This window comes from Halichoerus grypus, chromosome 15 (genome assembly GCF_964656455.1).
Source record: "Halichoerus grypus chromosome 15, mHalGry1.hap1.1, whole genome shotgun sequence".
Classification (NCBI taxonomy): Eukaryota; Metazoa; Chordata; class Mammalia; order Carnivora; family Phocidae; genus Halichoerus; species Halichoerus grypus.
The window spans coordinates 43,974,728-43,991,575 of NC_135726.1; the positions used below are offsets into that span (position 1 = coordinate 43,974,728).

A 16,848-nucleotide genomic window follows, 5' to 3' on the forward strand; every position below is an offset into this window, starting at 1 on the left:
CGGGGGTGGGAGGTGGGGTGATGGTCTTGACCCCCTGTGATCTTCTGGACACCACCCGTCGCCCTAAGCCTTGGTCCGTTCCCTCTTTTATTCCCTCAACAATCTTCCTGTCCCTCTGGCTCCTGCGCTTGCTTTAGACTTTGCGGAGAAAGTTGAGGTCCGCAGTTGCAGGCTGCCTTTTACCTCAGGGTGTCAAGTCCACGTCCAGAGCTGAGGACCACAGTCATTTCCCCTCCAGCCCCCAACTCCTCCACCTTCGGCTTTCCTCTTTCCACTGGCCCTTTTTCTTTGGTTATAAGGATATACAAAGCGTCTTCCATTAAAAAGAAAAGAAAAGAAACAAGGCGAGGAAGAAGCAAACCCACCCTTGTATGGCCACAAAGGCTCGCTGCATGCTCACCCTTCCCGCTTGGAGTCTCCCCTCAGCTGTCTGTCTCCCCTCATGGGACTGAGCCGACTCTTGCACAGGACCCTGGTGACACCCAAGCCCAGCCGGTGTTTGCCAGGCCTTGGCCTCTCACTGTTACATCCCACAGGTGGAGTCCGCTCTCTCCGAAATGCTGTACTCCCTGAATTTTGTGTGGACTCCGTGCTCCTGGTTCTCTTTCTTCAGTGTCTTTTTATTAAAGTGATGCAAGCACGTATTTAGAAAAAAAAAGCAAAAAGAAGCAAAAATGAATCATACAGAGTCATAGCCTCCCCTCTTGTCCCGCCTCCCGTCCTGCTTCCCACGGGGCGACTGACTTCCACTCTTCACCACGGATTCTGGTAACTTAGGAAAGTGACAAGGTCAGGTGTTCGGAGTAGATGGACAAGGCTAAGGGGGAGGCGGTTGGTCATTTTCACTTTAGAAAGATGAGTCTAGCAGCAGTTTGCCGGATGGACTGTTGGGCCGGGCGTTGAGGACGCTCTTGAAATGGCCTTTGGGATGAGAATTGGTGACGTTGAATCAGGCCAGTGGAAGTGAGGGGAAGGGAATGAAGTGGCAATTAGGCAACAGAGGAGCTGAGATTCAGCGTTGGAGGTGACAAAGAGAGGGTAGACCTAGATGCTCCCTGAAACCCAGATACGCGCAAGTGCTGTTGCCCGAGCCGGAACCCGGAGGCAAGAGCAGTTTTGTGGGAAATCCAGAGCTCTGTTCCGGACCTGCAGTGGTCTGGGGCCAGCTGGGAGGTGGATCCGTGACTCAGGGGAGAGGTCTGGGCTGGGGCAGAGCGCCAGGAGCCCTCGGCAGGGGGTGAGACGTTGAGCCGTGGGTGGGACCCCCGGGAGCCCGGGTACAGCCACCCGTGGAGACCTGCGGGCCTGGTGTGTTTGGTGTCTGCATGTGCAAAACGTGTAAGTTAGTAATTCATTTCAGGGTGGAAAGCTTTCACATACAAATCTAGATTTCTAGCTTCTTTTGAAAATTTTGACCCCTTAGCAACTCTGGGCCTGCGTTCCCACCCAGTAGTCATCCACAGCCGAGGCTCTGTTCTCCATTCACCTGGGTCCCCCTCAGCTGCCTTGACGTGTCTGCCTGGTTTTGAGGGCATCCGAGCTGGCCCTCCCTCCCCTGGGGAGGCCGAGGCATGGGAGGCCCAGGACAGTGCAGGGAGCTCCCACTAGGGCTGGGATGGGAGAAGAACCAGAAAGCTAGGTGTGGGTCAGATCCTGGAAAGGAAAAAGGAGGAGCCGGTCCACCTCTAGAGCAGGGTGAGGACGGAAAGCCCAGAGGTCTGCACAGTCAGGAGACGAATGAGTGTGGACTGAGCTTTCTTGACTTGGGGCAGCGCTGATGGGCGAGAGGCTCAGCGTGGTTAAATGCTAACGAGAGAGATCTGGGAGAAAGCAGGAGAGAGAGAGGGTAAGGGCAGCATGTCCTGGAGCAGCCAGCAGACTTAGGGTCTAGAAGCCCATCTTCATGCCCTGGGGGGTGTGGGAGACCCTGGGTAACTGAAGGGGACTTCCGGGCTGGTGGCCCACATTCTGGGTCCCTGGCATTGCTTTTCACCCTTTTCCTTACCTCCCCTTCCCTACCTGCTGGGCACTGTACTGCTAGGGGTGGTCCTCGATTCCATTCAGGAGTCCCAGATGCTTGCATGGCACCTTCCTCCCTGATTTCTTCTAGACCTTAGCTCAAATGCCAGCCTGTCACCGGGGCCTTCTCCTTCATCATCCTATTTAAAACTCACACACTCAGATACTCAGTCAGCCCTGTTTTCCTCCATAGCACTTATTTACCTGTTGTCATCTGTCCCCCTCCACGGGCGCAGGGGCTCCTTGAGGCTGGGGACTTTCTTGGTGCATGGCAGAATCTCCAGCACCTCAGCCGTGGGCATGTGGCAGCGCAGCAAGTCGACCGACGTGCTGGTTAAACAAGAGAATAGATTCACCTGCTCCAGATGAGGAAAGCAGGGCTGGTGGTTGGGGGGGGGCGTTCAGTGACCCTGCCCTGGTTGTGCCTGTGTGCTCTTTATTCTTTCTGGCTCAGAGACAGTGGAAAGGATTTTGTGTCAACCCAAGAACAGGTCACTGGTGAAGGGGCTCAGAATGACTTTCTAGTATTAACATGTCATTAATAGGGGAGCTTGGGTGGCTCAGTCGGTTAAGCATCTGCCTTTGGCTCAGGTCATGACCCCGGGGTCCTGGGATCGAGCCCCGCATTGGGCTCCTTGCTCAGCGGAGAGCCTGCTTCTCCCTCTCCCTCTGCTGCTCCCCCTGCTTGTTCTTCCTCTCTCTCAAATAAATAAATTCTTAAAAAAAGAAAAGATTATTTATTGAGAGAGAGAGAGAGCATGCGCACGAGCACATGGGAGCAGGGGGAAGGGCAGAGGGAGAGGGAGAATCTCAAGCAGACTCTGCACTGAGCACGGAGCCCAACGTGGGGCTCGATCTCACCATCCTGAGATCACGACCTGAGCCGAAACCAAGAGTCAGACACTTAACCGACTGAGCCACCCAGGCGCCCCGCGTGTCATGAACATTTTGCTGGCAAGGACGGTGTTGGTGAGCCCTGACTCTGTGCTGGGTGCTCTCCTTACCTCTTTGAATCCTCACACAACCACGAGCACAAAACCCAGGGTACCCGTATTGTTCCCACGTCAGCCGTTAGTAACCGAGCGGCGGAGGCCTTGGCAGGTTCGTTCGCCCAAGGTCGGCAGCGTCAGGACAGTCCTGGTGCTGAGCTCGGCTCTCTCCTGCCTCTCCCCTTAGGCATCTGCATCCAGTGTGGGCTTGGCATCTACGGAGCAAGGCAGGCGTGCCAGGCGATGGGGAGCCTGTACCACACAGATTGCTTCACCTGCGACTCCTGTGGTGGGTAACCTCTTCCTTGGCCCTCTTGCACCACGGACCCCCTTGCGCCTCAGTCCCAAGCAGACGGGCCACCAGCTCTGGCCCAGGTGGAGAGTGGAGGAGGCTGAGTTGTAGCCCCTTTCCTTCCGGGCCTGGACTGTTTGGGAGGCCCAGGCCCCTGGGGGTCTGCTGGGCCCCGGGGAGGGAGGTGTGGAACCAGGGAGGAGAGGTTCCTGGCCATAGGGAAAGGCTGCCCCTGGGGCCCTCGGCGCTGGGGCCTCCGTCCTGTGCAGGCTGCTGAGGTCTCCTGGCTGCCTGGGTGTGGGGCTGATACTTCTTTTCCCTGCAATTTACGTTTTGTCCCAATTTGACACACAGTATAAACTATAAATGTTATAATGTAACTAGACAGAGTTCTAAAAAGAAAAAAGTAGCTATTACCCAATCAGCCTAATAAATCTACACTCAATTCTACTACCGTTCCTTCAGGCTTTGTCCCCAAGTAAATGTCTTTCATTTATTTATACAAGCATTTTAATATTTTATTTTATACAAGTGTAATTCGTGCACAGTGTTAAGTCAGGTAGACCCGAGAAGCTATTTTTGCAATAGCAAAAAACCGCTCATCTTTCCACTCCTGGTCCCATTCCCCAGCGGCAACCGCTTGGTATTTTTTTAGCAATTTCTAGAATCTAGTAGACACCTTCGAATCTGTAACAAGCATACACTGCTCTTTTTTCTTTTAAGATTTTATTTATTTATTTATTTATTTATTTAGCGCAAGCAGGGATGTGTCCCTTTTAGCCTTACTTTTGTTATGACAGATGAGGAACAGGTTCTTACACTGCCCGTTTCTCTTGCCCGTTTTCTCAGTGTACTCCCATCATAAATTGCAGTTAAGTCAGTCAACCAGGTTTATGTTACTTTGACTGGGTGCTATTTAAAAATTCACTGCAGAGCCAAAAATCATACTGTGATTACATCCCCCCCCACCTTTTTTTCCCCCCTTATAGTCTTTTACTTTTCCTGGAGTTTTTTCTTTCTTTTTTTAACCTTTTTTCCCCCTTGTATTGGCTTGTTTCATCATATCTTCACTCCCCTCCCCACCCCCCGAGGCTCCATTATATAAGGCTTCCTACTGAATTTCCATTGGAAGCCTCGTCAGTCTGAGTTGGTTGTCCTCTGGACCCCTGTGGAGTGCCCATTCTGTGTCTTCCCATGTATACTCCATGAATTGAATCCACTATTTCCTGGAAGCTTTTAGCTGGGCATGACAGAGAAGCTGCTGAGCAGGCTTAAACTTGGAAAATATTTTTTGGCTTAATGAACTGGGAGCCCAGAGATAGGGCTGGTTCAGGTTGGGATTGATCTAGTGCCTCAGGCCCTATGAGTAGCTTGGCTGGGTTTCCCTTGGGTTTGGCTTTTTCCTTAGGGCAACTTCTCTTATGGTGGTGAAATGTCTGAGACTTCTATGATACCCCACTAGTCTGGAGGAAGAGGGGGCATCTCTTCTAGTTATGTTTTTAGAAACTTCTTTCCCAGAAAGCACCTAGCAAATATCTTTTTGTATGTCATTGGCCAGAGCATCTCACACATCCATTCCTGAACCAGTTTCTTGAGTGGTGGGGAGGGCTATGATTGACTGACTTGCCTGAGTCTCTGAATAATACCGTAATAAGGGAAGAGGAGTTATCTTTATACTAGTCAAGCCCATCCATGGATAATGGGAGTGGATTCAGGTTTCCCTTGAATGAACCAGGTTGTCTGAGGTAAGGTTGGATACTGAACAACTTGGAGGAGAAGGAAGGAATCAAAGCTGTGAAGCGCTGCCTACAAGATTTTGCTATCGTTCTCTCAGAAAGGGCACATGGGAGGTCAGTGTTCTGAATTCTGCTATGTCTGAAATGCCTTTATTCTACCCTCATACTAGATTTGGAATGGATTTCCAAATTTGAAACAATTTTCACTCAACCTTTTATTTTTTTAGAGATTTTATTTTTAAGTAATCTCTACCTCCAACATGGGGCTTGAGGCTACAACCCTGAGATTAAGAGTCCTACTCCCCGAGGGCTAAGCCAGCCAGGCACCCCTCCCTCAGCATTTTGAAGTCATGGTTTCATCTTCCAGCAGCCACTGTCGCGGCTACATTCTGATGCCATCCTGATTCGCGTTTGTGTGTGTGTGATCCAGGTTTTCCTTTGGGGAGCTCTTGGGAGGAGGACTGTCATGTTGCACAAATCCTGGCTATAATGGCCTCTGGAAATGGCCATGTTCTGCACACGGTGGCGCCATTTACGTAGATATAACGCAGTGGTGCTTCTGACGTCGTACAATACAGAAGCCTGACTTAGGATATCTGATTTGTGTTTGGTGTAGGCTTTTAGCCATTGTGGGTGCACTGGGCACACACAGAGCCCTCTAGGACTGGAGACTTGCCCCCTCAGTTCTGGGAATTTTTTTTTTTTTTTGGTACTATTTATTTTATTCCCGTCTTTTTTCCTCCGGAACTGAATTCACCAGTGTTTTATCAAGATAATGCATTCTGTCCAAGTTGAGTTTATTTGAAGAATCCTAGGGTGGATTCACATTAAAAAATTCATTAATGTAGGCGCGCCTGGCTGGCTCAGTCAATAGAGCATGCGACTCTTTTTTTTTTTTTAAGATTTCATTTATGTATTTGAGAGAGAGAGCTAGTGAGAGAGAGCATGAACAGGGGGGAGGGAAAGGGAGAAGCAGACTCCCCATTGAGCAGGGAGCCCAATGCGGGGTTTGATCCCAAGGCCCTGGGATCATGACCTGAGCTGAAGGCAGAGGCTTAAATGACTGAGCCTGGACCCAGGTGCCCCTGAAGATTCAGGTCTTTTATCAATTTGGGGAAGATCTCAGCTATTTCATTTTCAAAAGTTGCTTCTCTCCCATTCTATTATTTATTTCTAGAATTCAAATTAGGAGTATTAGACTTTCTCATTCTTTTGTGTCTTTTTTTTTTTTTTAAAGATTGTATTTATTTATTTGAAAGAGAGAATAAGCGGAGGGGGGAGGGGTTGGGCAGAGGGAAAGGGAGAAGCGGGCTCCCTGCTCAGAGCCAGATGTGGGACTCCGTCCCAGGACCCTGGGATCATGACCTGAGCTTAACCAGCTGAGCCACCCAGGTGCCCCTCTATTGTGTCTCTTAATCTCTTCCTCTCATATTATCCATTTCTCTGTCTCCCATTCTGTTTAATTTCCTCAGATCTGTCTTCCAGAAACTAGAATCCAGATCATTCATTTTCTTCTCTTCAGCTGTGTTTAATCTCCTTTTGAACTCTTTCATTGAGTTTTTCATTTCATTGATTGGATTTTTTTTTTTTTTCTAGAAGTTCTCTTTGGTTCTTTTTTCAAATCTGCCTCAACACTTCTGATAGTGTCTTGCTTTTTATCAAGATTGAAAATATATGAAGAGTGTAAAACATACTAATCTTGAGTGTATTACAGCTTGATACATTTGTACCTGTCTGTGTGCCCATGTAATCACCATTCAGATCAAGGTATAGAACATTTCCATCACCCCAGAAGATTACCTTATGTCCCTTCCAGTCATCAGTGCATGACTTTTAAGCTGTACTGATGATCACCATAATTTGGTGATTATAAATAAAACTGTTGTGAGTATTGTGTCTATGTCCCCTGACAGATCTTTATACTTATTTTTCTTTCCTTTTTTTTAAAGATTTTATTTATTTATTTTTTTAAAGATTTTTTATTTATTTATTTTGACAGAGAGAGACAGCGAGAGAGGGAACACAAGCAGGGGGAGTGGGAGGGGGAGAAGCAGGCTTCTCGCGGAGCAGGGAGCCCGATGCGGGGCTGGATCCCAGGACCCCGGGATCATGACTTGAGCCGAAGGCAGACACTTAACGACTGAGCCACCCAGGCGCCCCTATTAGTGAGATTTTAATGGGAATTTCTCTGATGAGTAGTGGAGACTCATATACCTTTTTATGTCTGTTGGCCATTTGAATGCCTTTGTTTGTAAAATGACTGTTGAAGTCTTTTGCCCATTTCTAAATTGGGTTGTTTGACTTTTATTGATTTGTAGGAGTTCTGCATGCATCTTGGATACCGAGTTCTGTGTTGGATATATGTGTTGTAAATTCTTTTCCTAACCTATTCTTGCTTCATTACCTTCTTAATGATGTCTTCTGATGAAGAGAAATTCTTAGTGAAGTCCAATTTATCTTTGTTTGTTTTCAGTTACCGCTTTTAACGTCCTGTCCAAGAAGTCTTTGTAGTCTCAGGTTTTGGACATCTGTTTTTATTTTGTAAGCATATTAAATACTCGTATTCTGTATCCAATAATCCTAATATCTAATGTCTTTGAAGTCCTACTTCAATTGTTTATTGTTTCTCCTCACTCTTGGCCATGATACCTTATTTCTTCACATGTTTTCATCATTTTTGATTGTGGAGGTCTGTCTGTGGGAATTGGGTGAGGTCTGTGTAGAGGGGGATTTTCCCAGGGCGTATTTTCAAACTTTAGTAAGAAAAGTTTTAAACTTGAATGGGGGCAAAATTGTTTTTCTCTTATGAGTATTTTGACTCATGGACTTTTTTTCATGACATGTTTTGCAATACAGTCCTTACTCTTTTTGATGCACAAATTTGGCCAGAGGAGGTCCTTTTGGGTTGGTCCCTGTGCCCTTTTGGCAAGTCTCCATCGGTCTTCGAGCACTTCTTTACTGTGGCACAAAATGTTTCAAGTTTATCTTTGTGTGTGTGTGTAACTGAGTTCCATTTACAGATGGTACAGCAAACAGATCTTAAGTATGTAGTTCCAAGACTTTGGATACATGTATATGTTTATGTATCTCACACCCCTAACAAGGATACAGAAAAATTTAAACACCCTAGGAACTCTATAATCTTGCCCTTTTTTAGTTGATGCCCAGTATTTCCCATCACATCTGCCCAATCAGTGTTCTGATTTCTACCACCATAGATTAGTTTTGTCTCTCCTAGAACTTCATATAAATGAAGTCGTAGATTATATACTATTTTGTGGCTGATTTTTTTTTTTTTTTGCTAAACATGTTATTTTTTTTTAAGTCCCTGTATCTTTTTTAAATGATTTTATTTATTTATTTATTTATTTATTTTAAAAACTTTTATTTATTTATTTGACACAGAGAGAGCACAAGTAGGGGCAGTGGGAGAGGGAGAAGCAGGCTCCCCGCCAAGCAGGGAGCCCGATGCGGGGCTCGATCCCAGGACCCTGGGATCATGACCCGAGCCAAAGGCAGACGCTTAATGACTGAGCCACCCAGGCACTCCTACAGATTTTATTTTTAAGTAATCTCTACACCCAACGTGGGGCTCACGCTTAGCCCCAAGATCAAGAGTCGCCAGCTAGGCGCCCCTAATCCACATATTATTAGTAGCTCACTCCTTTTTATTGCCGAGTAGGATTTTATTGTATGAATCTACCACAAGTTGTGGTAGATTCACACACTGATAGATTGTGCTGTGAACATTCTCGTATAGGTCATTTGTGGACAAATGTTTTCATTTCTCTCTCGGGTAAATTCCAAGGAGTGGAATTTCTGGGTCATAGGCTAAGTGTATGTTTAACTTCGTAAGATATTGCCATACTTTTCCAAAGGGGTTGTGCCATTTTCATACTCCCACTAGAAATGTTAGGGATGTATTATTCTACATGTTTGCCAACAATTGGCATTTTCGTCTTTTTAATTTTAGCCATTCTAATGGATGTGAAGTGGTATCTTGTGGTTTTAATTTGCATTTCCCTGATGACTAATAAGGTTGAGCTGCTTTTTCTCTGCTTCTTGGCCATTTATATCTTCTTTTATGAAGTCTGTTCAGGTCTTTGGCTCAGCTTTTGAATTGAGAGTTACTTTAAGTCTTTTATTATTTAGTTGTAGGAACATATATATTCTGAGTACAAATCCTTCTCAGATGTATGTTTTGTGAATATTTTCTCATAGTACTTTTTTTTTTTAAGTGGGCTCCAAGCCCAGCATGGAGCCCAGTGGGCTTGAACTCATGACCCTGAGATCAAGACCTGAGTTGAGATTAAGAGTCGGACAACAACTGACTGAGCCACCCAGGTGCCCCTATTTTCTTCTTTCTTTCTTTCTTTCTTTCTTTCTTTCTTTCTTTCTTTCTTTCTTTCTTTCTTTCTTTCTCTCTCTCTCTCTCTCTCTCTCTCTCCCTTTCTTTCTTTTCTTTCTTCCTTTCTTTCTTTCAAGATTTTATTTATTTATTTGACAGAGAGAGACAGCGAAAGAGGGAACACAAGCAGGGGGAGTAGGAGAGGGAGAAGCAGGCCTCCCGCTGAGCAGGGAGCCCGATGCGGGGCTCGATCCCAGGACCCTGGGATCATGACCTGAGCCGAAGGCAGACACTTAATGACTGAGCCACCCAGGCATCCCGCCCCTATTTTCTTATAGATAATTTAAAAATATATTTAATGATATCTGTATCTATCTATATATTTTTAAGTTTATTTATTTTTTTTAATAATCTCTATACCTAATGTGGGGCTTGAACTCACAACCCGGAGATCAAAAGTCACATGCTCCACTGACTGAGCCAGCCAGGTGCCTCTTAGGTTTCTCATTTTTATGTTTAGGTTGATAACCCACTTCATATTATGCTTTTTTTTTTTAAGATTTTATTTATTCATTTGAGCGCAAGAGTGTGAGAGAGAGAGCACGAGCTGGGAGGGGGGATGTGGCAGAGGGAGAGGGACAAGCAGACTCCCCGCTGAGCAGGGAGCCCGACATGGGGCTCATTCTCAGGACCCCGAGATCATGACCCGAGCCAAAGTCAGACATATAACCGACTGAGCCACCCAGGCGCCCCTCATAATATACTTTTGTGTATAGTGTGAGGTGAGGAATTGAGTTTCATTTTTGTTCCATATTTCTTTTTTTTTCTCCACTTGTCACAGCACCATGTGCTGAAAAGAGTTTGCTTTCCCACTTGTGTGTTTATTGAAATATTTATGGGCCTATTTTTGCACTCTCTTCTGTTTCACTGATCTTTCTGTCTTTCCTTACCCCAGTGTTACACGGTCTTGATTACTTGAAGTCTTCAGATAGGTAGTGTAAGTCTTCCAGCATTGTTGATCTTTTGCAAGATTATTTGGCTATTCTAGGTTCTTTGTATTTTTATATAAATTTTAGAATTGGAAGTCAGCCCTCAACACAAGGGTTTGAAAGAAGAAAAAACAAACAAATTAGAATTGGCATGTCAGTTTCCACAAAAAAAATAAGAATGCTGGGATCTTAATTGCGTGGCATTGAAGTCTAGATCAATTTGGGGAGAACTGACATCAGGATGTTTGAAGCCATGAAGATGATTGTCAAGGACTGAGATTTTTCTCCCTACTTGTAAGCTGACATGTTTATCTGCCACTGTTTCGCTGATGCTGACTGAAGACACGAGCCCCCTGGGGCAGAGGCTTATAGCGCTGCAGACAGGATGAGCTTCACCTCTGAATCACGCTGCATGCCCTCGAGTCCCGCAGGGGTGCTGCAGAGGGGCCCCGGTGGGTGCTGCACATGTAGTAGGTCTGTGTCAAGGCTAGGGAACCCTGAACTGAGGGAACCCTGATGTTTTATAATGGGCAGTCAGCAAAGCTCTCTGACCCTTGTTTCTGAGGAACACATCTGTATTATAATGGACAGCAGACAAAACCTGCTTTCTACTTCAGAGGGAGAGAAGCTAGCTCTGTCTTCTAAGCAGTGTGTTTCACAAATGTCCTCGGGGAGGTAATTCAGAACGAACGCTGCCGGTCCTCGGTAAGATGGGCAGAAATGTGAGAGTCTCAGCAGAGAGCGGTCTTCCAGCAGTATAGCGCTCTCTTTACGGAGGTCTTTTGAAATTTCTCTCAGCCAAGTCTGGTTTGGCAGGGTGAGGGTCACACAACGTCTTTTATTAAATTTATCCCTCAGTATTTTGCAGGGCTTTTGGGATGCTATTAGGAATGCAGTTTTAAAAATTCCAAGTTCATTTTCCCACCATTTGTTATTGCAATATACAAAGATACTTGGTTTTCACCTTCTGACCACCTATCCTAGAACCCTGATAAACTCATTTATTAGTTCTTTTTTTTTTTTAATTTTTAAATAGATTTTATTTATATATTTGACAGAGAGAGACACAGCGAGAGAGGGAACACAAGCAGGGGGAATGGGAGAGGGAGAAGCAGGCTTCCTGACGAGCAGGGATCCCGATGTGGGGCTCGATCCCAGGACCCAGGGATCATGACCCGAGCTGAAGGCAGACGCTTAACGACTGAGCCACCCAGGCGCCCCTCATTTATTAGTTCTAGTAGGGTTTTTTTTTTTAAGATTTTATTTATTTACTTGAGAGAGAGAGCACTAGAGAAAGTAAGCATGAGTAGGGGTAAGAGGGAGAGGGAGAAGCAGGCTCCCCGCTGAGCAGGGATCCCGATGCGGGGCTCGATCCCAGGACCCAGGATCATGACCTGAGCTGAAGGCAGATGCTTAACCAACTGAGCCACCCAGGCACCCCGTGTTCTGTTTAATTAAAAAAAAAAATTTATTATTAGCACAGTAATAACCTAATATTAAAGGGAAATGTTAAAATTTGCCCATGATCTGCTTCTCATCTGTTGGAGGCGAGTCCTGAGAAATGGAAACAGGGGCCCCATCCCCGGGTTCCAGTGGCCCACGGACCCCCTTCTCGATCCTCGTCCTTGCAGGCAGACGACTTCGAGGGAAGGCGTTCTACAACGTGGGTGAGAAAGTCTACTGCCAGGAGGACTTCCTGGTGAGTCAGAGCTGGGTGCCCGGCCGGCGCCATGGGTGGGAGCAGGGGAGGCAACCCTCCTGCTTCACATGGAGGCCTGGGGCCAGGAAGAGGTGCTGGCTGGGCAGCCAGGGCCCCTTTGTCACATGACCTTCCGGATCCTCTGTCCCCTCTCAGTACTCCGGGTTCCAGCAAACAGCTGACAAGTGTAGCGTGTGTGGACACCTCATCATGGAGATGGTGAGAACCTCCCCCAGACTCCTGGAACCCCTCTGCCACGGGTGGTCTTAGGACCCACCCTTTCACCTGTTGCAGACCTGCCAAGGGCTCAGAACCAGAGCCTCTTCCGGGGGCTGTGCTGAGCCTTCCATCTGCACTGACCCTTCAGTGCCTCCCACCCCCAGATCCTGCAGGCCCTTGGGAAGTCCTACCACCCAGGCTGTTTCCGGTGCTCAGTGTGCAACGAGTGCCTGGACGGGGTGCCCTTCACCGTGGACGTGGAGAACAACATCTACTGCGTCAGAGACTATCACACGTGAGTAGCCAGCGTGGGGGCAGGGGGGGGCAGGTGGGACTTCCGCCGTGTCTCCTGCCTCCCCCGGAAGCAGTTTTCCAACTGGCCTGTCTGTCTTCTCTCCATTCTTGGCCTTGCCACTTCCAGCCTCCCCTGGTGTGGGGGCAAGGCATGGATCTCTGCCTTGAGCCCTCTCTTGCATGATTCAGCCACCAGCCGTCTCTTTCCTCTCCTTGCCTTTGCCTGCATGTTCCCCCTCCTAGTGGGGGCGGGAGGACTCGCCTGGCTGCCCCACCCACATCTGCCTCTCTGCTCCCAGTGACAGGCTAGGCCTCTTCCGCCTGGGGTGGGGGCTTGGGGTCTCTGCGGCCATCCTTTCCCTGCCTGTCTGGTATCGCTGTGATGAGCAGCCAATCCTTTCTCCCCTGCTGGAGCTCCAGGCCCGGCCCTCTGAGCTCTGGTCCCGTGCTACTGCCTTGCATGGGGTGGGTGCCCTGCACAGATCCCTGGAACTCCGTGTGCAGCCAGGCTTTGCAGGGGTCTCGGCGAGGGGAGGCCCAAACCTGGACATTAGGGGATAGGGAACTCACAGGGAGTGTGAGGGAGAGGGGAGGGAGAACCTGAAGCCATCCTGGAGGAGGTGATGGGGTGGATGTGAATTGGGGAGCCAGATAAAAGGCCAAGAAGGCACCACAGAGGCGGTGCCCAGCCCAGTGTGTCCACACAAGGAAAGGGGTCCTGATGCTTGGGCCATGTCAAGGGGCTACTGTGGGTGGGTCTGCCTCGCCGCCCTTGGCCTCTCGCCACTCAGCTGGTCACTTCTGGTTTCCTTTATTCCTCCAGGGTTTTTGCACCAAAATGTGCCTCCTGTGCCCGTCCTATCCTCCCTGCACAGGTAGGAACCACTCACTGGGAGATGATCAGGTGCCTGGCCCAGCCCGGCCTCGGCCTGCTTCTGCTCAGGTTGGCCCCAGGTCTTGGGAGGGATGAGCAGATGCTCCTGGTCCCATATCCCTCAGGCCCATAAGTGCCCACGAGTCCCTGCATGCGTTAGAAATGGTGGCCCTCAGCTTCATTGCCCATGGACAGAAGGATCACTCCCAGGGTCTGTCAGCGGTGCAGGGTGAGGTGGTGGGGGGAGCAGGCGAGGGAAGGATGCAGTCCGGGCAGGAGACATCCTCGGGTGGGGCGGCTCTTGGCATCGGATAAGGCCTCAGGATAAGTCCACACGCCTCAGCTGGTATAGCCTTATGTCCCCAGCTCCTGCCAACTTCTCGTGACTCAAAACAACATAGTCACCTTCGCATCTAAGCACATTCTGCTTCCACTGCCTAGAAATGCCTTTGTTACGGCCTCCTTGGGTAACTCATTCATTTTGCAAATCTTAGCTCGGGTGTCACTTTCTTCAAAAAGCTTTCCCTGATTCTCCAAGGCCTCCTATGTACCCTGGGGAAGCAGGCCTGGCCATGGTCTTTCCTGACTGCAAAGAATGGAACAGAACGTGTGTACACACATTGACACCCACGTGACCGCTCTCGCGGATGCGTGTGCATGCTGTCGTGAGGCGTAGCTGCGGGAGGATGTCCGGGCGTGTGTCCCGCCCATGGAAGCAGCAAAGTGGGCGTGAATGCACGTCTGCCGTGCCAAGACCGTGTTGTGTAGGTGTGTGCGCCTCAAACCCCAGTGTGCTGATTGCGTGCAAACCCCATCTCATCCTCCAGGGCTGTGAGACCACCATCCGTGTGGTGTCCATGGACAGAGACTACCACGTGGAGTGTTACCACTGTGAGGTGAGCCTGGGGCCCCCGGGAACACTGGTGGCTGGGGCAGCCCCCCTCCACCTGCAGCTCCTTTTCTCTGTGTTCTGTGGGCCCACCTCCTCCTTTATGATTCTGCCCCATTCGCCCCGCCCTCCCCAGGGAGCCCTCTCCCTTCTCCCCAAGATATGTTCTCAGCCCCTGTTTCCCATTCAGTCACCTATTTACTGAGGATTTACAGTGTGTGGGGTGCTGGGGGTGTACAGAGAATAAAAATAAGGAGTCCCCCCTCTTATGGCAGCGATGAGTGCTCGCGCAGTATCCGTATAGGGTCACCATTGCTATCAAGGTGACTTGTCAGGGTACATAGGAGGCCTTGGAGAATCAGGGAAGGCTTTCTGGAGAAAGTGACACCCGAGCTAAGATTTGCAAAATGAATGAGTTACCCAAGGGGGCCGTAACAAAGGCATTTCTAGGCAGTGGAAGCAGAATGTGCTTAGGTGCGAAGGTGACTGTGTTGTTTTGAGTCACGAGAAGTTGGCAGGAGCTGGGGACATAAGGCTAAACCAGCTGAGGCATGTGGACTTATCCTGAGGATGGTGGAGAATGATCGAGAAGGATGACACGATGGCATGACCATTTTTGGAAAGGGTGCTCTTTGCCATGCAGAGAATGAATAGAGGAAGAGGGCGTTGGCCTGGGGAGGCCGGTGGAGTCAAGGTTGTGGTCTTGGGTTCAGGGTAGAACACTGAGTTGTGTGATGGTCAGGTAGTTAAAAGGGACTGGACTTGGGCCATGACTGGACGGGGCAGTTTGGGGGTTAGGAGTTGTCCATTAGGGCTCCAGGAGAGAGTGAGGGCGAGAGGTGGAAGGGAGAGAGGCTCTCATTTGGCACACTGGGGACATCTGGGTGGAGATGTCCTTGGGGCAGCTAGATGTGCTGTCTCAAAGACTCTGTCCTTGGGGCAGCTAGACGTGCTGGAATTCAAAGACTCTGGCTGCAAGTGTAGGAATTTGGGAGTCGTGGGCACACATAGCTCTCTCCTCTCTGATACTCTGCCCTGTGGTTTCTCATTGCCTTGGCCTCCCCAGATTCTCAACGCAGGGAGACCAGTGGGCCCTCTTTGGGCAGCCTGGACAGTCTCTTCAGGTAGTAAGTTGGGGCAGTTGTAGGGCTCACCTCACGAATCTCCCTTCTCTCAGAGATCACTGACCTGCTTGTCTGTCGTCCGGGGTCTGAGAATCAGTGTTTCGTATCTTTTACCTGGTTTTTCATTGTTAAAGGTAGGATGGGACATTCAGTCCTTGTTACTGTCATGGCTGGACACCCGAGTCTCATCACGAACATGTAGGTGAAGCCAGGGGAGTGAATGAAGTCTTCCAGAGAGAGCTGTGGGGGCAGGAGCGGGGGCTCAGGATAGCCCAAGGAACACCAATGTTTAGGGGGTGCATGGAGGCAAAGCAACCATACGGGGAGGCTGAGAATGAGTGAACGGAGGTAGGAGAGAAACTGAGAAAAGCACGTTGGGTTTAGGGCCCCAGTGAAAAGCGGTGTCCATGAGAAATCTTCAGTAGCAGTCAAGGGTCTGTTTGGAACCAGGTGGCCTCAGGTGGGGCAGGTGGCCCAGTGGGAACTGGGATCCTGCTGGGGGACCAGGGAAGGAGGAACAGAAGCCAGCATGGCCTACAGAAGGGCCACAGTGTCCCCTCTGACGTAACAGAGCATCCTGTCTGCTTCCTGGGGATGACCGCTAAGCACAGGGAAGGTTGATGCTGAGAGCCAACGAACAAGGTGAGCTTCAGGTGATGCACAGCCAGAGCCTCGGGGCTGCTGTCCCCAGGGAGACTCCAGGCCCTTTTGCTCGGCCCCTCTCTGGAGCGTGGTGGTTAGTGGTGGGGCCCGGTCAGGGTCCGGTGGCAGGACAGGGACATTCCTGGAATGTGACTTGTGTGGAGCGGGGCAGGTGTTGGTCTCAGGGCCTTCGGGGAACAAATGTCAAAGCAGGTTAGCTCTGGATGTGGTGAGAGTGTGACCATAGGGGTCTCCTTGGGCTGGGGGGCAGAGGAAGGAAGAAGCTGGGCAGTTGGCCTTGCCCCAGTCTTGACAGTGCACCCTTCATGCTGCCCTTCCTGCTTCTTGCCAGTCATTTACCGAGGTCCAGTAAGAATCTCACCACTTGTTAACACAGAGACAATTAGCCTATAAAATATACTGCAGTGGGAAAACGGTAAGGTACAGGACAGAAAACACAACTCCTTGTTTACTGATCTCTCCCGATTTTTCTCCTCCATCTCTTAAGGTGCTGGGGTCAGGTATCTGACCTATCCGCCTCCCCCCAGTCACCAGTGACCCTTGTGTGGTAGGATCCAGGAGACACTTCTCAGTTGTCACTGTCCTGACCTCTCGGTGGCTTTCTGCACGCTGACCCTCCCTCCGTGACTCTCTTCACTGTTTCTTTAGGACCATCCATTTTTGGTTTTCCTAATTTTTATTTTCCCCTCAAATCCCTCTGGCTCAGGTCTTCC

General features: G+C 49.2%; 1 protein-coding gene across 3 annotated transcripts in view; it reads left to right on the plus strand.

Moving 5' to 3' along the window:
- The window catches only part of WTIP (WT1 interacting protein), a 44,172-nt gene that overhangs the window by 2,758 nt on the left and 24,566 nt on the right, over positions 1-16,848 (plus strand). For 2 of the 3 annotated variants that reach the window (XR_013444437.1, XM_078063771.1), the window contains exons 2-7: positions 3,196-3,297; positions 12,005-12,072; positions 12,229-12,291; positions 12,456-12,586; positions 13,409-13,460; positions 14,287-14,355. Coding sequence is in view for 1 of the 3 variants with exons in the window: in XM_078063771.1 (XP_077919897.1) it covers positions 3,196-3,297; positions 12,005-12,072; positions 12,229-12,291; positions 12,456-12,586; positions 13,409-13,460; positions 14,287-14,355 (485 nt within the window). In the remaining 2 variants the exon portion in view is untranslated. Of the gene's footprint in view, positions 1-3,195; positions 3,298-12,004; positions 12,073-12,228; positions 12,292-12,439; positions 12,587-13,408; positions 13,461-14,286; positions 14,356-16,848 lie in introns of all 3 variants that reach the window. The other variant, XR_013444438.1, reaches the window with a different exon arrangement.